General features: G+C 44.3%; 1 protein-coding gene across 1 annotated transcript in view; it reads right to left on the bottom strand.

Moving 5' to 3' along the window:
• Positions 1 to 3,777: 3,777 nt before the first annotated feature.
• The window catches only part of SCN8A (sodium voltage-gated channel alpha subunit 8), a 74,140-nt gene continuing 55,131 nt past the window's right edge, over positions 3,778 to 22,786 (bottom strand). The window contains exons 21-27 of the mRNA XM_054002012.1: positions 15,742 to 15,864; positions 11,024 to 11,308; positions 9,711 to 9,764; positions 8,676 to 8,813; positions 7,865 to 7,969; positions 6,425 to 6,695; positions 3,778 to 5,783 (exon numbers count right to left, since the gene is read on the bottom strand). Of these exons, the coding sequence (XP_053857987.1) occupies positions 4,636 to 5,783; positions 6,425 to 6,695; positions 7,865 to 7,969; positions 8,676 to 8,813; positions 9,711 to 9,764; positions 11,024 to 11,308; positions 15,742 to 15,864 (2,124 nt within the window). The 3' untranslated portion in view covers positions 3,778 to 4,635. The remainder of the gene's footprint in view (positions 5,784 to 6,424; positions 6,696 to 7,864; positions 7,970 to 8,675; positions 8,814 to 9,710; positions 9,765 to 11,023; positions 11,309 to 15,741; positions 15,865 to 22,786) is intronic.

The raw sequence follows: 22,786 nt of genomic DNA, 5'->3' as shown, positions 1-22,786 counted from the left end.
CACCCATGGGGGTTACCTGAATTATTTATTTGTATTTTTTTTTTTTCCAACACTGGCTTCTATATTTTCAGAAAAGGTGAAGAGGAAAGTCTCCCAAACCAAGTAAAGTCTCGCAAACCATCTCCCAAAACAAGTAAAGCCCATGTAGAAAGTAGAATGCAAATAATAAATCTCAAATAAACGATGCTAACTCAGTGGGCTTCATGGGTACTTTGTTTCTGTTTTTCCTTTTTTTTTTTTTTTCCCTACTTGTTTTAACTCTTTTTCCAATTTTTTCCTTTTTTTGCTGCTTAACTAAATGCAAATCTGGTTTTGCATGAGCAAACCCATTAATAATAATAATAATAATAATAATAATAATAATAATAATAATAATAATAATAGTTTAAAAAAGCAGCTTGGACTGGCATTTCATAAACGCCCTCCCCTCCACACTTTTGGCGTCACAAATTGACCCAAAAAGGGAGGATTTTAGAGGTGGGGGAGGGCAGGGGACTCCTTGGTGTGGTTGTGAGCTTTGGCTGCACCTTCCTAACAACAACCCCCCCCCTCCCCGCCGTGAATTTGCTCCCAAACCCCCAAATCCAGAAGAATTCCGTGAGCAATTCCGTGTTAGGATCCGGAGATTTGCCCGGCACAAACCCAAATTTGCCCAAATCTTCCTCCAGCTTCGGCTTCACCCAACACAAACATCAGCCCTGGGGAGGAAACCACAGGAGAAAAACACCCCCAAACACCCCAAACTCCTTTTTTTTTTTTTTGGAGCAGAACCAACTCCAGCCAACAGAAAGCCGAAGAACCTCCTCCCTCCCCTTCCTGCTGCGTCTCACGCTGACAAAACATTAAAAAAAAATGAATAATATATATATATCCAGAGTTTGAAGGGACTTTTTTTTATTTTCAAGTCATTGAGCAGCTTCATGAGTTGCCAGCACAAACGCCAACCGAGCGTCACCTACAAGACTCAGCCCAGCCTAAGGACAATTATGAAATTTCAGCCAAATCTTGCATAGAAGTGGTCGACTTATTGCACATTGGAACCCAAAAACAGACACTTTTGCTGCTGCAAATATCACTTGCAATGAAGCTTTTGTTAAAATCTATTTTGAGGGGGGGGGGGTGTTTAGGTTTTCGTTTGGAATTTGTTTTGTGGGTTTTTTTTTTTTTTGGGTTTTTTTTTTCCTTTGGGGGACAATTCCTGGCTATCTAAAATCTAAGGACAACAGAAAAATCTTAAAAAAATAAAAATAACCATGGACAATGGCATAAGCCAGAAGCCATTCTATAATTTTTGTAGTTCTTTGTATTTACAAAAAGGCATGCCAATAAAATAAAATGATATATTACAGTATTTATAATATTCTCTTAAAAAGTTCAACCACACTTTTCAGCTATTTTTTTTTTTTTTTTAGTTTTTTCTTCTTTTTTTTTTTTTTTTTGTGCTGTTTACAACGTAGCCTGTACAATATGTATGTAGATTTTTTTTTTTATTATTATTGTTGTTTCTTTGTTATTATTTTTATTATTTTTACATCCCATCCTGGGAGCGACGGGGGGCGAGCCAGACGAGGTCCCTGCTGCGGGGCAGAGCTGCTCCCGTGGATGCCAAGGTGGCACAGATGGCTGCTGGATGGCTTCCTGCTTGGGTTTGGGTTGTTTTCGGGGGATTTCTGGCTTTATGGCATTGTGCAAACCGAGATTCATCCTCCCATCGAGCTCTGCCCTGTTTGGGGTTTTGTTTTGGGGTTTGGCTGTCACCCCTGGCTTGGTGCCAGCAGCTGAAGGGACGCCCCAAGGGGCAGCAGGGAGCAGAGAGGGGCCCGACGTGGCTCGTGGTGCTGCACCCCCAAAATTCCTCCTGGTCCAAAAGCCCCCAGGGCCCCGTGGTCCAGCTCTGCACCCCCCAAAATTCCTCCTGGTCCAAAAGCCCCAGGGTCCTGTGGTCCAGCTCTGCACCCCCAAAATTCCTCCTGGTCCAAAAGCCCCCAGGGCCCCGTGGTCCAGCTCTGCACCCCCAAAATTCCTCCTGGTCCAAAAGCCCCCAGACCCCGTGGTCCAGCTCTGCACCCCCCAAAATTCCTCCTGGTCCAAAAGCCCCCAGGGCCCCGTGGTCCAGCTCTGCACCCCCAAAATTCCTCCTGGTCCAAAAGCCCCCAGGGCGCCGTGGTCCAGCTCTGCACCCCCCAAAATTCCTCCTGGTCCAAAAGCCCCCAGGGCCCCATGGTCTAGCTCTGCACCCCCAAAATTCCTCCTGGTCCAAAAGCCCCCAGAGCCCCGTGGTCCAGCTCTGCACCCCCAAAATTCCTCCTGGTCCAAAAGCCCCCAGGGCGCCGTGGTCCAGCTCTGCACCCCCAAAATTCCTCCTGGTCCAAGAGCCCCCAGGGCGCCGTGGTCCAGCTCTGCACCCCCAAAATTCCTCCTGGTCCAAAAGCCCCCAGAGCCCCGTGGTCCAGCTCTGCACCCCCAAAATTCCTCCTGGTCCAAGAGCCCCCAGGGCCCCGTGGTCCAGCTCTGCACCCCCACCCAGAGCAGGAGCCACAATGGCCACGGGGCAACCAAGGGGGAGTCCTGACCCCAAAAGTGATTCCTGACCCCAAAGGTGAGTCCTGATGCCAAGGGTGACACCTGACCCCAAGGGTGACACCTGACCCCAAAGGTGAGTCCCAAAATCTAAAGGACAAACCCAGGGGTGACTCCTGACCCCAAAGCTGACACCTGATCCTAAAGCTGAGTCCCAAACCCAGGGGTGAGTCCTGACCCTGAGTTTGGGTCCCAACCCCAAAGCTCAGTCCCGACCGCAAGGTTGACTCCTGACCCCAAAGGTGAGTCCCAAACCCAGGGGTGACTCCTGACCTCAAAGCTGAGTCCTCACACCAAGGGTGACATCCGACCCCAAAGGTGAGTCCTAAAATCTAAAGGACAAACCCAAGGGTGACACCTGACCCCAAAGGTGAGCCCTGACCCCAAAGGTGAGCCCCGACCCCAAAGGTGACCCCCCCCTCCACCCCAGGATGCTGTGGGTGAGCTCCCCAGGCTCCTCCCAGCAGGGGTAACGTGCTGCTTTTCCTTTTTTTTCCCAAACATTTCTCTCCACCAAAAGAAGTGCCCACACTGCAGGATGGAGGCTGAAGGATAATTAACATTAATGCTAAATATTGCAGGATGGAGGCTGAAGGATAATTAACATTAATGCTAAATATTGCAGGATACAACTGACCTTGCTGGCTGGTTGAAGCCCTAGGTTTTGGATTTACAGTGACATGGATAACAAGCCATTCCCAGATTTATCCTCTCCCCTTTGGTGAGGTCCAGAGCAGCATTTTGGAATTTTGTTCTTTGTTTCAGTGTGCAAAAAAAAAAAAAAAAAAAACAAAAAAAAAACCAAACAAAGAAAAGAAAACCAAACCATGGCTGTATGGAAAAGAAAGTCAAAGTTGTTAAACAGACACACACAATTCATTCATGTTCTGTTGTTTTTTTTTTTTTTTTTTTTTGTGGTTTTAAGAGTTACATTGAGGTTTTGTTGGGTTTTTTTTTAATTTTTTTTCTCTCTTCTACTGGCAGGTTTATGGAAGATTCTCTATGAACTGGGAGAGTACTGGTGCCGGGTTTCTCTCAGTGGAGGGCCTCGAATTTATGGCTTAACACACCTCTGTGGACAGGTGACTGCGTGTCCCCTGGTTGTGGTTCCTCATGCATGGTCCCTGGTCATGCCATCATGCAAAAATCTGCAAGAATCTGCAAGAATCGCTTCTGGGCGGTAACGAGCGCTTTGTGGGGTTTTTTTTGGGGGGGGTCAGCCCGAGCTGGCTCCAGGCTGAAGGTACCCGACTACCCCATCTCCCAAACCAAGAAAAGCCCATGTGGAAAGTAGAATGCAAATCATAAATCTCAAATAAACGATGGCAACTCAGTGGCCTTCATGGGTGCTTTGTTTCTTTTTTTTTTCCTTTTTTTTTTGGTTCTACTTGTTTGAACTCTTTTTTTTTTTTCAATTTTTTTCCTTTTTTTTTTTGTTTTTTTGCTGCTTAACTAAATGCAAACCTAGTTTTGCATGAACAAACCCATTGACATTGTGACTTCTGGGTTTTCTTCTGAGAATAATCAACAAAATGGGAAAATAAAATCCACTTGGGGCTGCTTTGGAAAATACATGAATCCCAGCAGCGGGTTTTGTTTCTCTGTGTGTGTGTTTGTGTGTGTGTGTGTGGTTTATTTTGCTTGTTTGTCCTAAGTTGCATTGACTGATGTGGAACATGCAGTATCCACCTGCCCAAACAATAGAAAATCCTTTTTTTTTTCCTTTTTTTTTTTTTTGTGTGTGTTTAAATGTTTGTTTACAGGGTCCTTTAAACAGGTGGTAGGTCACTGCTTTAGATGCAACGCTGTCACACAGTAAGCAGACTATGTTTGGTATAAGATCTTCAGGTAAGTGTCTCCACAGCTGTTCTGTATTGATATATTTCAGGAAGTTTGTAAACAATCTTTTTTTTTTTTTTTTTTCCTTTTCTTTTTGTTTTTTTTTTCCACTTGCAAATATTTTAATTCGTACAATTCTACTTTTTTTTTTTTTTTTTTTCCTGTGTGTGTTAATTTATTTTTCTCTCTGTGTGTGTGTGTGTTTGTGTGTGTGTCTCAACACTTGGCCACCCTGGCGTCTTTTTGTCTCTTTGCCTTTTCCCTCCTGCCCTCCTCCGCCCGCTGCTGTTTCTCCTTCTCGGGTTTGGTGACGCTGTCGTAGGACGGCAGGGACGCCGTGGATGGGGTGCCCTCCTTTTTCTCCCTGTTTGCTCCCCCGTTCTCCAGTTTGGTGCTGGCAGGCCTTCGGCCGATGAAGCCCCGTCGTGCCAAACGAGCCCTGTAAGCCCTCTGGATCACCACCGCCGACACCTCCTCCTGCTTGCGCCGCAGCGTGGTGGTGATGGGCTCGTAAGACACTTTGGAAGGGTTGGAAGCCACAAACCTCTCCTCCATCTGCTGTCTCAGGATATCCAGCTCCCCGCTGTCCCCCAGGACACGTTTGGTGAAGGCAAACAGGATGTCCAAACAGTGGATCCTGTCCCCACTTACCATAGGCAGGTCCATGGCGATGAGTTCGATGGTGTTGGGTTTCGGGACGCGCAGGGGATGCTCCAGGGCGTCGGCGAAGTCCGCCAGCTTGCTGTACTCGATGAACTGCGTGGCGTCGGGGTCGAACTTCTCCCAGATCTCGTAGAACGTCTCGAAGTCGTCCTCGCTGAGCGGATCCGCGCTCTCCTCCGTCGCCACGCTGAAGTTCTCCAGGATGATGGCGATGTACATGTTGACCACGATGAGGAAGGAGATGATGATGTAGCTCACGAAGAAGAATATCCCCACCGAGGGGTTCCCGCAGTCCCCCTTGAAGCCGCTGCCCGGGTGCTCCTTGTCCAGGTCGCAGTCTGGCGGCCGGTTCAGGATGGGCAGCAGGAGCCCGTCCCAGCCGGCCGAGGTGGTGATCTGGAACAAGCAGATCATGCTGTTGCCAAAGGTCTCAAAGTTGAACATGTCGTCTATGCCGGCCTCGTGCTTGACGTAGGCGAAGTTGGACATGCCGAAGATGGAGAAGATGAACATGACCAGGAAGAGCAGGAGGCCGATGTTGAACAAGGCAGGCAGGGACATCATTAAGGCAAAAAGCAGCGTGCGGATCCCTTTGGCTCCCTTGATCAGGCGCAGGATGCGGCCGATGCGAGCCAGGCGGATCACTCGGAACAGGGTGGGTGACACGAAGTACTTCTCGATGATTTCAGCCAGGAACATCCCTAAAGGAGAGAGGCAACACGTGTGACAGTGGGCACGCGCAGGCTGCTGCTTCCTCTGGGCCTTGGGGCGGACGGGGCACGTGGAACGCCTTAAAAATTAACACCAAAACCAATAAACTAAAACTAAAACTTATTCAAGCAAAATGTCAGAACAGAGGGAAGGGGCATCGGTCAGGACTTCATAAATAAATTTCAGGACTTCACAAATAAATTCAGATAAATTCTGCCATGGTGTCTTCCCAAGGCTCAAAGAGAACCTTGAACTCCTGGTACCCACATATCCCTTTCAAGGACATGTTCTACCCTAAAAATGCCAAAACAGCCTGGCACTCAAAGACCTCTAAGTGTGGAAGAGGTTTTGCAGCGATTTCTGCCAGCCAGAGGGAAGTTTGAGAAGAGGATCCACGTTTACCCCTGAAAGAATTTCCTACCAAGGTCATTGACACAGAAACCAAGAGAGAAAAGGATAAATCAGCGCTTTGTTTGTCTCTTTTGACCAATGAGTAAAGTATAAACTTACGAGTTTTGTAAGAATGTATAAAAAAGCATGAATGCTAAAATAAAGCACTGAAGCCTTCTGAAAATGGAGCGTGCTGCTCTGCACTGTCTCAAGTACGACCTCTGAGTGGTGTCACACTCACCCACGATGGACAGAATCACAACCACGAAGTCAAAGATGTTCCACCCGATGGTGAAGTAGTAGTGCCTCAAGGCGAACATCTTCAGCACACACTCACAGGTGAAAAAGATGACAAACACAAAGTTGATCCAGTAAAGGATGTCCTCCATCTGCTTGCTCTGCGTGTCTGTCTCCACCATCATGGTCACCATGTTGAGGCAGATGAGCATCATGATGACGATGTCGAAGGCTTGCTGGGTGACAAAGTCGAAGACGGCTCCTTGGATGCGGTTCTGTGGAGCAGGAGAGACAAGGAACCGAGTTTGAACAGCAGCCGTGGAGGTGTGGAATGGTTTGGATTGGAAATGTCCTTCAGAAGATCCCATTCCACCCCCTGAACAGCAACCATGGAGGTGTGGAATGGTTTGGATTGGAAATGTCCTTCAGAAGATCCCATTCCACCCCCTGAACAACAACCATGGAGGTGTGGAATGGTTTGGATTGGAAATGTCCTTCAGAAGATCCCATTCCAATGTCCTTCAGACCATCCCATTCCACCCCATGAACAAGAACCATGGAGGTGTGGAATGGTTTGGACTGGAAATGTCCTTCAGACCATCCCATTCCAATGTCCTTCAGAAGATCCCATTCCACCCCCTGCCCTGTCCAACCTGGCTCTGGATGCTCACAGCTTCTCTGGGCAACCTGTGCCAGGGCCTGCTGACCCTCACAGGGAGGAATTTCTTCCTGATTTACCGTAAGTGAACAAATTATTTCACCATTGGTGGAAGGAGGGATGAGGATGTAACTCTGTCAGCATTAAATAAAGTTTTCAAGGCAAACCCTGTCCACGAAGCAGTGTGGTTAGGGCAAAGGCAGGAAAATGCCATTATTTATACCCCAACATGCTACTCCACCCTTACTAACACCTTGCTCTCTGTTGAACCTTTGCACTCACAGCTGGGGGAAGCAGCCAGATCCTTGCACTGATGGGTACCTGCAGGAGAACCCAACCCCTCTGGTGTCCTGGCACCAGCACAGGCCCAGCAGCAGGATGATTTATCCAAACAGCACCTAAAGGACTCAACCCAACCCCTTCTTTGGCTTTCTGAGGGATCCAAAGTCTTTGGGAAACCGGGGAAACGAGCTCAGTTCTCCACCAGCGAAGCCCCCAAGGCTGGATGGGTGCCAAAGGTTCTCCTGCGAGTGCCAGGAGGCTCCTCCTCCACACCTGTGGCCTCTCACCCAAGTGAAGTTTTGGGATTTCTTGATTCAGGTGATGACCACCAAGCCCAGGACAAGTGTTTTAACCTTTGCAGGTGACACCTGCGTCACAGTGACAAGAGCAGGGTGATGTGAAACCCAATATGAGTTAAAACAAAGGATGGTTTTTTTTTTTGGGAAAAAGCTCCTTTGAAATCCACTCCACACCCTTGTCCTGAGCTCCCTCCAATGTACTCACCAGAGGTCGGGGAATGGGTTTTTGAGGCTTCTTTGAGCCCAGTTTTTTCATGGCATTGTAGTACTTCTTTTGTTCTTCTGTCATGAAAATATCTTGACCTCCAAAGTAAAGGGGCAAAAGGAAAACTGGTTACAATCAGCTCAGGAAGCAGAAGGGAAAAGGGTAAACCCCAGCTCAGGTGAGACCTGCCAGGTGAGCTGCCTCAGACAGAAATAGTTCACACTAACACCCAGGGTGCATCTTTCTATAAAAACGACTGGTTTTCCTAGAAATTGAAATGTATAGGAAATGAAAACTTGATATAAATTGAAATTTATAGGAAAATTTCCTAGAAATTTCCTAAAATTTCCCCTAAGTTGAAATTTGTAGTTTTCCTTGCACTGCCTCCTTCCCCATCCCTCTCTCCCCTCTGTGGTGAGCAGGTGTGAGGCCATTTCCAGGAGTGGCACCACCCCAAATCCATCCCAAATTAGAGCTCCAGCCCCTCAGCTTGGGGCATTTTAAAGGGACAATGGTAGAAACCCAAACTTACAACTTTTTTTTTTTGAGGAAAAGCAGGATATGAGACAGAGACAGAGGCAAGAAAAACATCTTGCTTCCTGTCTGTATTTTAGTCAAGGCATTAAAAAAAACCCCAAAATGCATGAAAATCTAGGGGAAATGTTTAATATGTAGTTTAAACCAAGCCTTGGGGTCCACAGCTCTAAAAAAAGGAGTTTTGTGCCCCAAAATGACTTTATTTTGGAGAAAAACCCACCAGCCCAAAGAGCCAACAGGTCTGAGCTGGAATCAGCACACACAGATCACTTATCTTTTTCTTTTGTTGATTGAAGTTGTCGATGATGACACCAATGAAGAGGTTCAGGGTGAAAAAGGAACCGAAGATGATGAAGATAACAAAATAAATGTACATGTAAATGTTGTCCTCGTACTTGGGCTGCTCTTCTTGCTGAAGGGGAAATAAGAACAACAACAAATGACATTTCAAAGACACCCTACAAACACAGGCAAAATGAGATTGGTTGTGTTTCCAAAGATCAAAAACCAGAAGAACATTTTTACACTTTCCTGGCACAGCCATACTTGTTTCAAGCCTGCATTCAGTGCAGGACAAAAAAAAAATCCATTTAAAAATATAAATTTTACGCTTCATATAAAACCCAAGAGAAGAGAAAGGGGGGGAAAATTGAAAGCAAAAAGGAAATCTTGGTATTTGCATGATTCCAGCATGCAAGAAGCAGAAAAGTGCCTGAGGAATGAACTCCAACCCAGACATAATTCCTGAATCCATAATCCATAATTCCTGAATCCATAATCCATAATTCCTGAATCCACAATCCATAATTCCTGAATCCATAATCCATAATTCCTGAATCCATAATCCATAATTCCTGAATCCATAATCCCTAATTCCAGTTGTGAATCCACAACTGGATTCACACTAATGCTCAGACTTCCATACAGACAAAAGATTCATGGCTAATTCCTCCCCATAATTTATTCTAATGATTAAATCTATAACTTCACTGTATTTCTACTCCTATTTTTGGGGTTTTCTTTCTATTTTTTTTTCCTATTTTTTTTAAATTTCCACTCCTATTTTTTTCTGCTTCTCTCTTTTTTTTTTTTTTTTTTTGTTCTACTTCAACTTCAGTTGGAGTAGAACAAGAAGAACCTGCCCTTTTTTGGGATTTTCTTCAGCATCTTTGAACTCATCAGACCCCCAGAGCAAATGAAACAACCCCAGCATGAAACACTTGCTTACAAACACAATTCTACAACTTTGCCTCTTGATTTTAGCAAAGCAAAAGAGCAGCTGGAAATCAGGGGAGGGGAGTTTTGTTACCTTTCTGGAATCTACAGCTGCATACATGATGTCCATCCAGCCCTTGAATGTAGCCTGGCAAAGAAAACACAGAATTCACCCAAAAAACCAGAATTATGCCAGGCTCTCCCTGGCACTCTTGATCTCCCTGTATAACAAACTTTAATATTATTTCAATATTTCTCTTTTCATTTAATCCAAATTACAGAAATCCAGCTCGAGGAGTTGAACCTCATGAGGGTGAGTGGGGGACTTGGGGCCCCTTACTGAGACCCATAAATTAGGGAAGAAATTAATTAGAAAATGGCAAATTCATTCCAGCCCCAACCCCAGGGGATGCTGGATCTCAGAGAGAGGGAAGCAGGTAAAGTGCACCAGGAGCATTTTGTATTTCCAGCCCCTCACTTTGGGGTGTTTTAGAGCTCCAGCCCCTCAGTTTGGGATATTTTAGAAGGGGACACAGCTCCAGCCCCTCACTTTGGGGTGTTTTAGAGGAGATTCAGCTCCAGCCCCTCAGTTTGGGATATTTCAGAGCTCCAACCCCTCAGTTTGGGATATTTCAGAGTTTCAACCCCTCAGTTTGGGGTATTTTTGGGGGGAATGCAGTTCCAGCCCCTCAGTTTGGGGTACTTCAGAGTTCCAACCCCTCACTTTGGGATATTTCAGAGTTCCAGCCCCTCAGTTTGGGATATTTCAGAGTTCCAGCCCCTCAGTTTGGGATATTTCAGAGCTCCAGCCCCTCAGTTTGGGGTATTTTAAGGGGGGGATGAAGTTCCAGCCCCTCAGTTTGGGATATTTCAGAGTTCCAACCCCTCAGTTTGGGGTATTTCAGAGCTCCAACCCCTCCCCTCAGTTTGGGATATTTCAGAGCTCCAGCCCCTCAATTTGGGATATTTCAGAGTTCCAACCCCTCAGTTTGGGATATTTCAGAGCTCCAGCCCCTCAGTTTGGGGTATTTTTGGGGGGGATGCAGCTCCAGCCCCTCAGTTTGGGGTATTTTTGGGGGGGATGCAGCTCCAGCCCCTCAGTTTGGGATATTTCAGAGCTCCAGCCCCTCAATTTGGGGTATTTTTGGGGGGGATGCAGCTCCAGCCCCTCAGTTTGGGATATTTCAGAGCTCCAGCCCCTCAGTTTGGGGTATTTCAGAGCTCCAACCCCTCCCCTCAGTTTGGGATATTTCAGAGCTCCAGCCCCTCAGTTTGGGATATTTCAGAGTTCCAACCCCTCAGTTTGGGATATTTCAGAGCTCCAGCCCCTCAGTTTGGGATATTTCAGAGCTCCAACCCCTCAGTTTGGAGTATTTTAAAGACACAACAGTAGAAACCCAAACTTACAACTTGCAGCAGAGCCAGATATCCTGCCCCAACGTTGTCAAAGTTAATTTTCACGTTCTTCCATCGGATCTCCGTGGAGTTGGGTGGCATCAGAGCCTCGCAGTCTGTCTTGTTGTTAACAACCTCTATGTCAAAGCGATGCTCAGCTGTTTCATTAAAGCAGTAATGATATTTCCCGGCAAACAGGTTAACCCCCATAATGCTGAAAATCAGCCAGAAGATAAGGCAGACCAACAAGACATTCATAATGGAAGGGATAGCGCCAACCAAGGCATTGACAACCACCTGTGTTGGAAGGGGTGGGAAAAAGTTTCAGTATAAAACACGAGGCAGGAGACAGCAAGCATCAGTACAGCTGTTTTTGGGGGGGAATGGGGGAGCAGGCCACTGGCACGTCGGGGCTTGATCCAGGCACAATTCCAGGAGGGGAATTTGTGGCTTTAAGGACACCCAGGGAAGCTCTGTTTTCAAAATAGGTGTGATACGGTTGTGATAATGTAAATTATGTATTGTGTGTTATATATTATGTATTATATATTATATATTGTGTGTTCTGTATTGTACAGTTTATATTATATATTATCTATTGTATATTCTATATTCTATACTGTATATTATATATTATACATATAATATTATCTATTGTATATTGTATGTTCTATATTGTATATTCTATATTATATATTATCTATTGTATGTTTTATATTACATATTATCTATTGTATAGTCTATATTCTATACTGTATATTCTATATTATACATAAAATATTATCTATTGTATATGTATGTTCTATGTTGTATATTTTACATTATATATTATCTATTGTATGTTTTATATTACATATTATCTATTGTATATTCTATATTCTATACTGTATATTCTATATTATACATAAAATATTATCTATTGTATATGTATGTTCTATATTGTATATTTTACATTATATATTATCTATTGTATGTTTTATATTACATATTATCTATTGTATATTCTATATTCTATACTGTATATTCTATATTATATATAGAATATTATCTATTGTATACTGTATGTTCTATATTGTATACTTTATATTACATATTATCTATTGCATATTTTATATTACATATTATCTATTGTATATTCTATATTATACATTGTATCTTGTATCTTATAAATTATATAATATATTCTATATCATACATTATATATTGTATAGTCTACATTATACATTATATATTTTATATTATACACCATATGCTAGCTACTATATATTGTATATCCTGTATTCTATATTGCACATATATATTATATAATACATATATATTTCAAACTCATTTCTCTTCTCCAGCCATGCTGTTGCATCTCTGGAGTGTGCACTCTTTGTCCTTCACCAAAACCATCGTTTGATGTCGCTTTAACTGCCCAAAGGCAGAAGGGGGACTCAGACTCTTGTGATCAACGGGCTCCTGATGGAATCTGCTCAGGGCCAGTTTGAGGACACTTCAGCGGGGGGATCCCAGAGGTTTTTGGGATTTTCTTCTCAGCCAGCGGCCCCTCCAGCCATTCCCCACGCTCAAACAAGGCTGTTTTCACCCGGGGGCCTGGTCCTGCGCCCAGCAGCGGGGTCAGGACCAAGCCCAGCATCACTGTGGTCACTAAAGCACGGACTAACACCAAGATCATCCTAAGCAAGGCCAGTCGTGTCGTCCCAGGCAGAGCTGAGCATGCAGCCTGGCAGGCTCACCAGGACACAAAAGCCACGCTCCCTCCTCCAAAGGGCAGCAAACGCTCAGCGCTGAGGATGGGTTTTGTCTCAGAGCTCATCCCTTCCTAATTTCAGCCCTTCACACTTCGGGAGCGCCGCGTCCCTGAGCATCCCTGGCCGGCACACGGCCGAATGGAAGCTTCAAACAGAGGCAGCTCAGCAGGAAATCCAATCTTTTATGGTGCTCTCCTAATTCAGATTCCTTTAAGAGATGAACATCAGCTAAACTACCCTTCCCCCTCTGCCTTCCTTTTGAAAGGCAGCTCAACCACACACGGGGGACTGGGGAGGCCACAAGGGTGGAACACTGGCCACAGCTTGTCCTGGTCCCTTGCTGGAAGCCACCACCACCATGTGGCCACCACAGCAGCTCGTGGCCAGCCAGGGCTGGGCTTGGAGTTCTGGGCTGCTGGGAGGTGTCCAGGGGATGGGACTGGGTGGGTTTTAAGGTTCCTCCCAACCCAAACCACTCTGAGATAAGAGGAATGGAGGAAAATTGAAGACCACAGTGGTCCAGATGGTGAATCTTCTCTTCCAGCTGGTAAATGATGCCAGGAGTTCATCCCTACACCCAGGAAGGCACAGGTGAGAGCCCCAAAAGGCTGCAGGTGGATGCCTTTGCTCTCAAACCCTTCATCCCAAAATGATGCTCAGCTGCTGGACCAGCAGCACTTTTTGGGTCACATCCTCCTACGAATACATTGATTTATTCCAGCTACCACGTGAAGCAAAAAAAAAAAAAAAAAAAGGGAAATACCCTCCTGAAATGTGGTGATTTATGGTTCACTAAACCTACAGAGCTTTCCAAAAGGAGCGGAAGGAGGAACGTGGCTTTTGTGTGCAGACTGACAAGAACACATGCATGTCTCACAGCATCACTGTCAAACTCCCTGACCGAGCTCAGAGCAGAGCAAGCTCCTGGAAATGCAGATTGCTATGGAGGAGAGAAAAGCAAAGAACTCCAGTTTCAGTCTCCTTTGCGAAGGCATTTCAGATCTCTGAAATTGGTCTGGTTGGATGGGGCAGCGACACTCGTCTCCAAAACAAAGGGAAGATAACTGGGTCTAGAGAGCTGACAGGGCTGCAGCTGTAATGTTGCCCTGATTTTTAAAAGTCTTTTCTAGCTCTTTTGAAAGTTTTAAAGTTCTCATGAAGCTTCTTCAGCCTTCTGATAATATTTACATATTTCTACTGCAGTTCTCACGCACTGTTCATGTAAACAAAAATTGTTTTACATTCTCCTTTGATGGGAGGAGAGAACTGACAGACTGTTGGTTTGACCAGTGTGGTTGGAGAGGTGGCAATTTCATCCTCCAATCCACTGTCACTTTTAGAATTCTATATATTGCAAAGTCAAAAATAAAATTAGCTCTTTTTCTCTCTTAAACTCACAAACTTCCGTATACTCATTTCGTGTCCAATAACAACAGTTGTAACTATCCATTTTCCCATGGTGAAAATCCCCCACTTCAAGCACGAGAATTTCCTGATTGTACATCAGAAATCTTCTCCCCAGCGTGGTTTAAAACTAGCTTTTAGCTTCTCCAGGTTTAGTGCTGGGCCTGCTCTTTGTGATCAAACTTCAGGGTGGGACCCAAGCCCAGCCCAGCAAAAGCTCCACCTTCACATGAACGGAAATTTTTCTTCCTTTGTGCCTCTGCTGTGGATTCAAGTCTAGAATTAAACTCATGACACAAAGAATTAACGGCAGGAGAAGGTCTCAGAGAGGAAACACCTCCTTTGGATTTGGAGCTCACGTATTTCTGTTATTTTCCAGGGAGTCTGAGGAGTCCTCCTCAGCTCACTGCTCCTCTTGGGCTGGATTTTGGGCTCAGTTATGCTGCAAAGATCAGGAGGATCCAGGTGGAATTCCTCCAGGAGGATCCAGGTGGAATTGCTCCAGGAGGATCCAGGTGGAATTGCTCCACTCAGACCCTGAGGTAAAACTGAGACTCCTATTCCTTCCCTTATTATTTAAAATACCTGATTTTCTCTCTGGTTAGGAGCTAACTGGGATTTAGCACAAAACCCCACTCTTGTTCTAAGAGCACCTGGGAAATCCATTGATATGAAACACCCTTTATTTCATTTTTTTACTGCACTTTTTTTTTTTTTTTTTTGCATGTTCTTAGGAGACTCTTTCAACCCCAAATGGGGGGGGAAAAATAAAAGCACCAAAATGTCAGAATATCAGTGGCAAAGCAGCCAGACACTGCAATAATTGAAACACCCGAGGGAGTGGTGCCAATTCAAGCTTGTTCAGTTCAATGCTTTGCTTGTGCTTTGTTCTGGTTCCACAGTGACAGGACAGGGACCAAAAAAGCATGGAAAAAGGAAAGGGGACAGAAAGGAAAAGCTTCACTACCAGACAAGGCTGCCAGTCACCACCAGACTGGACTGAGAACAACAAGGTGCAACAAGAGGAATGAAACCAAAGTTTTCAAAGAGCTGAGCTCCCCCCAGTCCCTTCCTGCAGTGACCCACGAGAGGCAGCAGCCTTTTCCCCCTGCTTGCTTTTTTCAAAACCCCCTCTGAGACAGAATCTTTCAATCCAATTCCACCAACGAGCCAACACCTGCAGACCCTGAGGTGGTTCCAATTCTGCTTCTTTGCACCTGGTGATTCTCCCTAGATTAAAACAAAAAAAAAGTTACAGCTGAGAAGCCCCTCGGATGCTCGAGGTCAAAGCCAGGCCAAATGAGAACAGCCAAGTGTCAACATCGGCTACAAATGAGTGGTTTGGGCCAGTAATTAATGTAATGAGGCAGCTGATGCATCTCCCTTCGTTAGAGGGGAGGGTGCAGCGGTGGGCAGGGTGAGGGTACATCCACGTAGAGGTGATCAAGTCAGCAGCTGCATCATGATTCTGTTTGGAATTTTCTTTCCACCGGTTTTGATCAGTTCTAGCATGCTTTTAAAATAAAATGCTCCACGGGCATGCAGAAGGATCAGCTGCTAATGGCATCTTACCCTCATCCCCTCAAATCGGGACAACGCTCTTAAAGGCCTCAAGGCTCTTAGGGTCCTAAGGGATTTTATGGCACCTAGTTCCGAGTAGCCCAGGGCATTAGCTATAAGGCTGACTAAAGAGACCTACACAGAAAATAGAAAAGAAATAGAAAAAGAAACCAGAACAAAAAAAAAAAAAAAAAAAAAAAAAAGAGAAAAAAAAAGAGAAAAAAAAAAACCAACGAAACGGACAAAAAATAAAATAAAAAAATAAAAACACAACAACACAAAAAAAAAAAAGAAATGAAAACAAAAAAAAGAAAAAAAAAAAGAAAAAAAAAAAGGTTCCAGACTGTTAGATTGGATCCCCTAGCCCTGATTGCCCAGCCCAGGAGCCACCTGGGCCGCCCCAAATACCGAAGCCATGACACCAGCTGCCTACTTCACTTGACTGAACCGACCTGGAAGGAAATAATGCAGTTGAGAAAAGAGCAGAGGGGAGAGATCAGTGAGAGAGAGGAGAGAAGAGAGGCAGAGACACACACGGAGAGGGGCTGTCGGAAGGAAGAGCCCAAACGATGACAAAACCTTACCCTCGCCCTTTACCGGCTGCAGGGATCCCGGCGGCGCCCATGAAATTTTTTAAGCCAGACAAATGTTAAAGGAACCTATGAGAAAGAATACAGAGAAATCCAAATTTCTCCAAAAAAAAAAAAATAAAAAAAAAATTGCACACCTTGGGGCCAAGCTCTGCGCGGCCACCGAGCCTCGCCCGGCTCCTCCTGCCTCAGCACCCGGCACGGGGCAGCTTTGCACCCAAAAAATGGGATTTTTCCTCCTCTGGTTATGGGCTAACTGGGATTTAGGAGAAAAAATCAGTTTTTTTCTCCTCTGGTTATAAGATAACTGGGATTTAGGAGAAAAAAATCAGGTTTTTTCTCCTTTGGTTATGAGATAACTTAGATTTAGCAGAAAAAATCAGGTTTTTTCTCCTCTGGTTATAAGATAACTGGGATTTAGGAGAAAAAATCAGGTTTTTTCTCCTTTGGTTATGAGCTAACTGGGATTTAGGAGAAAAAATCAGGTTTTTCCTCTCTGGTTATGAGATAACTGGGATTTAGGAGAAAAAAATCAGGTTTTTTCTCCTCTGGTTATGGGCTAACTGGGATTTAGGAAAAAAAATCAGTTTTTTTCCTCTCTGGTTATGGGCTAACTGGGATTTAGGAGAAAAAAATCAGGTTTTTTCTCCTCTGCTTATGGGCTAACTGGGATTTAGGAGAAAAAAATCAGGTTTTTTCTCCTTTGGTTATGAGATAACTTAGATTTAGCAGAAAAAATCAGGTTTTTTCTCCTCTGGTTATGGGCTAATTGGGATTTAGGAGAAAAAATCAGGTTTTTTCTCCTTTGGTTATCAGCTAATTGGGATTTAGGAGAAAAAAATCAGGTTTTTTCTCCTTTGGTTATGAGCTAAATTGGATTTAGGAGAAAAAAATCAGGTTTTTTCTCCTTTGGTCATGAGATAACTTAGATTTAGCAGAAAAAATCAGGTTTTTTCTCCTTTGGTTATGAGCTAAATTGGATTTAGGAGAAAAAATCAGGTTTTTTCTCCTCTGGTTATGGGCTAACTGAGATTTAGGAGAAAAAATCAGTTTTTTTCTCCTCTGGTTATGGGCTAACTGGGATTTAGGAGAAAAAATCAGGTTTTTTCTCCTTTGGTTATGAGCTAACTGGGATTTAGGAGAAAAAAATCAGGTTTTTTCTCCTCTGGTCATGAGATAACTTAGATTTAGCAGAAAAAATCAGGTTTTTCCTCTCTGGTTATGGGTTAATTGGGATTTAGGAGAAAAAAATCAGGTTTTTTCTCCTCTGGTTATGGGCTAACTGGGATTTAGGAAAAAAAATCAGGTTTTTCCTCCTCTGGTTATGGGCTAATTGGGCTTTAAGAGAAAAAATCAGGTTTTTTCTCCTTTGGTTATCAGCTAATTGGGATTTAGCAGAAAAAATCAGGTTTTTCCTCTCTGGTTATGGGCTAACTGGGATTTAGGAAAAAAAATCAGTTTTTTTCTCCTCTGGTTATCAGCTAACTGGGATTTAGCAGAAAAAATCAGGTTTTTCCTCCTCTGGTTATGGGCTAATTGGGATTTAGGAGAAAAAAATCAGGTTTTTTCTCCTTTGGTTATCAGCTAACTGGGATTTAGCAGAAAAAATCAGGTTTTTTCCTCTCTGGTCATGAGCCAACTGGGATTTAGCACAACCCCCCATTCTTGTTCTAAGAGCACCTGGGCTATGAAATAAAAGGGTGACGTGTTGAGCTGTTGATGTGGAACACGCTTTATCTCATTTTACTGCACAATTTTTATAATTTTTTTATGTCCTTAGGAGACTCTTTCCATCCCAAATAGGGGGAAAAAAAAGCACCAAAATGTCAGAATGTCAGTGGCACAGCAGCCAGACACTGCAAAAAAAAAGTGGTGCCAATTCATCCAAATGTCCAGGAAATTCAGTTTTAAACCAATTCTGGGCTGCTGATGAGTTTAAAACTGAATTTCCAAATTTCGAAAGCATTTCTGATCCCTTTTCCAAGGCTTTTCCATAAAATAAAAAGAAATTTATTTTATTTCCATAAAGTAAAAAAAAAAGGCTGTTTGAGCATTTAATAAATAATCAAATAATAAATAATCAGATAAATAATCAGATAAATAATAAATAATCAAATAAATAATAAATAATCAAATAAATGAAAAGGCTGTTTGAGCCTTTAATAAAGAATCAAATAATAAAGAATCAGATAATAAAGAATCAAATAATAAATCAAATTTAAAAATCGAATAAAAAATAATCCAATAATAAAGAATCAAATAATAAATAATCAAATAAAAAAATCAAATAAAAAAGAATCCAATAATAAAGAACCCAAGAAAAAGAACCCAAGAAAAAGAATGAATAAGGAATCAAATAATAAAGAATTAAAAAATCAAATAAAAAAGAATCCAACCATAAGGAACCCAAGAAAAAGAATCCAATAATAAAGAATCCAATAAAAAGAATGCAATAATAAGGAATCAAATAATAAAGAATCAAATAAAAAAAATCAAATAAAAAGGAATCCAACCATCAGGAACCCAAGAGAAAGAATGCAACAATGAGGAATCAAATAATAATAAATCAAATTAAAAAATCAAATAAAAAAGATTCCAACCATCAGGAACCCAAGAGAAGGAACACAGCAATGAGGAATCAAATAATAATAAATCAAATAAAAAAGAATCCAACCATCAGGAACCCAAGAGAAAGAACGCAGCAATGAGGAATCAAATTAAAAAATCAAATAAAAAAATCAAATAAAAAAGATTCCAACCATCAGGAATCTGATGGTTCTGGTTCCTGAGAAGGAACTCAGCAATGAGGGATCAAATAATAAATCAAATAATAAATCAAATAAAAAGATTCCAACCATCAGGAGCCCAAGAGAAGGAACACAGCAATGAGGAATCAAATAATAAATCAAATAATAAATCAAATAAAAAGATTCCAGCCATCAGGAGCCCGAGAGAAGGAACGCAGCAATGAGGAATCAAATAATAAATCAGATAATAAATCAAATAAAAAGATTCCAACCATCAGGAGCCCGAGAGAAGGACGCAGCAATGAGGGATCCAGTAAAACCATCCAGGGCAGTGATTTTTTTCGGGTCGTTCCCCGAGGCCGCTCCCGAGGCCGGGGATCCCGGGCTGGCTGCAAACACAAGGCTCCGTTATCCGCGGCCCCGGCCCGCGGGGACGCGACCTGCGGGGAACGGCCGAGAGCGGGGTCAGCGCAGGGCGGGTCCCGCAGCACCGGGAACGAGCGGGGCAGGACAGGACCTGCGGGGAACGGCCGAGAGCGGGGTTAGAGCGCACGGCTCCCGCGGCACGGGAACGAGCGGGGCAGGACAGGACCTGCGGGGATCGGCCGAGAGCGGGGTTAGAGCAGGGCGGCTCCCGCGGCACGGGAACGAGCGGGGCAGGACAGGACCTGCGGGGATCGGCCGAGAGCGGGGTTATAGCGCAGGGCGGGTCCCGCGGCACGGGAACGAGCGGGGCAGGACAGGACCTGCGGGGATCGGCCGAGAGCGGGGTTAGAGCAGGGCGGCTCCCGCAGCACGGGGATGAGCGGGGCAGGACAGGACCTGCGGGGAACGGCCGAGAGTGGGGTCAGCGCGCACGGCTCCCGCGGCACGGGAACGAGCGGGGCAGGGCAGGACCTGCGGAGAACGGCCGAGAGTGGGGTCAGCGCGCACGGCTCCCGCGGCCGCGCACGGGGATGAGCGGGGCAGGGCAGGACCTGCGGGGAACGGCCGAGAGCGGGGTCAGAGCACACGGCTCCCGCGGCACGGGAACGAGCGGGGCAGGGCAGGACCTGCGGGGAACGGCCGAGAGCGGGGTCAGCGCAGGGCGGCTCCCGCAGCACGGGGATGAGCGGGGCAGGGCAGGACCTGCGGGGATCGGCCGAGAGCGGGGTTAGAGCAGGGCGGCTCCCGCGGCACGGGAACGAGCGGGGCAGGACAGGACCTGCGGGGATCGGCCGAGAGCGGGGTTAGAGCAGGGCGGCTCCCGCGGCACGGGAACGAGCGGGGCAGGACAGGACCTGCGGGGAACGGCCGAGAGCGGGGTTAGAGCAGGGCGGGTCCCGCGGCACGGGGATGAGCGGGGCAGGACAGGACCTGCGGGGATCGGCCGAGAGCGGGGTCAGCGCGCACGGCTCCCGCGGCCGCGCACGGGAACGAGCGGGGCAGGACGCGGAGGGGGCCGGGGCTGCGCTCGGGGGTTTGGAGCCTGAAATCACGTTCGGATTGATTCATTTGGTTTTGTATCAGGGACAAAGTGCGGCTGCTCGGTCTGTGATAGCAAGGGAAGAGAGGGAGAGTAAAAATTCCGAAATAAACAAGGAGAGGGATTCTAGAATTTCCTGGATAAATAAGGAGAGGGATTCTAGAATTTCCTGGATAAATAAGGAGAGGGATTCTAGAATTTCCTGAATAAGTAAGGAGAGGAATTCTAAAATTTCCTGAATAAGTAAGGAGAGGAATTCTAAAATTTCCTAAATAATAATAAATAATGAGAGGAATTGTAAAATTTCCTGAATAAATAAGGAGAGGAATTCTGAAATTTCCTAAATAAGTAAGGAGAGGAATTCTAAAATTTCCTAAATAATAAGAAATAATGAGAGGAACTGTAAAATTTCCTGAATAAATAAGGAGAGGAATTCTAAAATTTCCTGACTAATATTAAATAATGAGAGGAATGAAACTGGAGTGAAACTGGAATGAAAATGGAATGAAAATGGAATTAAACTGGAGTGAAACTGGAATCAAACTGGAATGAAACCGGAATAAAACCGGAATTAAATCGGAATGAAACTGGAATGAAAACTGGAATTAAACTGGAATTAAACTCGTACTTTATCTTCAGGCAGCGAGAGAGATCCAGAAAATAAATTTATTTATTAATTTCTTTTAAAATTTAAATGTATTTATTTATTTATTTTCAGCTTCTTTTTCTGTCAGAAAATAAAACTTCTAACGTGCAGGGCTGTGTCCAAGGGGAGGTGTTGAGGGGATCAGAGAGGATTTTTTTTTTTTTTTTTAATTAAAATTTAAAATTTCAATTTTCCTACAGGAAGTGCAGAGTTTGAGTCATTCTGCCCCTGAATTCCAAGCACAGCTCCTTCCACCCACTCAGGAATATTTCCAGAGTGACAATGGTGCTGAACAGCAACTGAATCACACTCAGAGTGTTCCAAAGGACGAGCCTGGAAAAAACGGGAATTCTTTTTTAACACACTCGCTCTTGGGGCACTCACTGAGTCCCAGATGGATGGGATGAAACACTTCAAAAGAATCCAAGCACTTGGGATTCTGAATTTCCTGCTTCTGAAATTTCCTATTGAGTTACACTGTTTTCTACCACTTTGGACAGCATAAATTCCATTTCTTTTCAATCCTATTTCTTTTAAATTCCTTTTCTTTTCAATTCCATTTCTTTCAATTCCTTTTATTTTCAATTCCATTTCTTTTAAATTCCTTTTATTTTCAATTCCCTTTATTTTCAATTTCATTTCTTTTAAATTCCTTTTATTTTCAATTCCTTTTCTTTTCAATTCCATTTATTTTCAATTTAATTTCTTTTAAATTCCATTTATTTTCAATTTCATTTCTTTTCAATTCCCTTTCTTTTCAATTCTCTTTCTTTTCAATTCCCTCGCTGTGCTTCACAGCCAAATTTTTTGCTAAAACTTCTCTCTACTGTCTTTTTTTTCCCTCCTAATTCTACAATTTATTTGCCCTTTTTTTGGATTTCTCAGATTTCTCCTCCCTCCCAAGACGTTCTGCAGGGGATTCCAGGGTGGATCTGTGCCTCACTCTGCACTCTGAGCTTTTTCCTGGACGTGCTCCTGCTTTTCCTTTCCTGTTTGCTGAACTTCACCGTGCACAGGAGCTTTCCAAGGATTGAGATTCTTGTGTCCGGTGCGGAATCTTGAGTTCCAGTGGTCAGAACTGGGGTGGTGGGATGGGGAATTCTGCTGCCTCATCACCCCCTGATCGTTAACAATGCAAGAAAATGATTACAGAGAATGTAACTCCCGAAAATATCCCCAAGGAATTCCACGTCTGCACAGCTTTCCCATTGGGAACACCTCCAAACGTGGTCAGCTCTCCTAAAAATTTCATTTTCAGCAGGACAAAAGAGCAAAATCCCAGAGCTGCACAAGAAACACGCAAGGGCTGAAGGGTTTTATCCTGATTTGGGAACTCACAGATATTGGGATTTAAATCTACGACCCAGCTTTCCCATTGGGAACACCTCCAAACGTGGTCAGCTCTCCTAAAAATTCCAGCAGAACAAAACAACAAAATCTCAGAGCAGCACAAGAAACACGCAAGGGCTGAAGGGTTTTATCCTGGATTTGGGAACTCCCAGATATTTGGGATTTACATGTATGACCCAGCTTTCCCATTGGGAACACCTCCAAACGTGGTCAGCTCTCCTAAAAATTCCACTTTTAGCAGAAAAGAGACAAAGGGCTG

Source organism: Vidua macroura, chromosome 34 (genome assembly GCF_024509145.1).
Source record: "Vidua macroura isolate BioBank_ID:100142 chromosome 34, ASM2450914v1, whole genome shotgun sequence".
In the NCBI taxonomy this organism is placed as follows: domain Eukaryota; kingdom Metazoa; phylum Chordata; class Aves; order Passeriformes; family Viduidae; genus Vidua; species Vidua macroura.
Note: the sequence above shows the minus strand (reverse complement) of the source record. Positions and strands in the feature narration are given on the sequence as shown.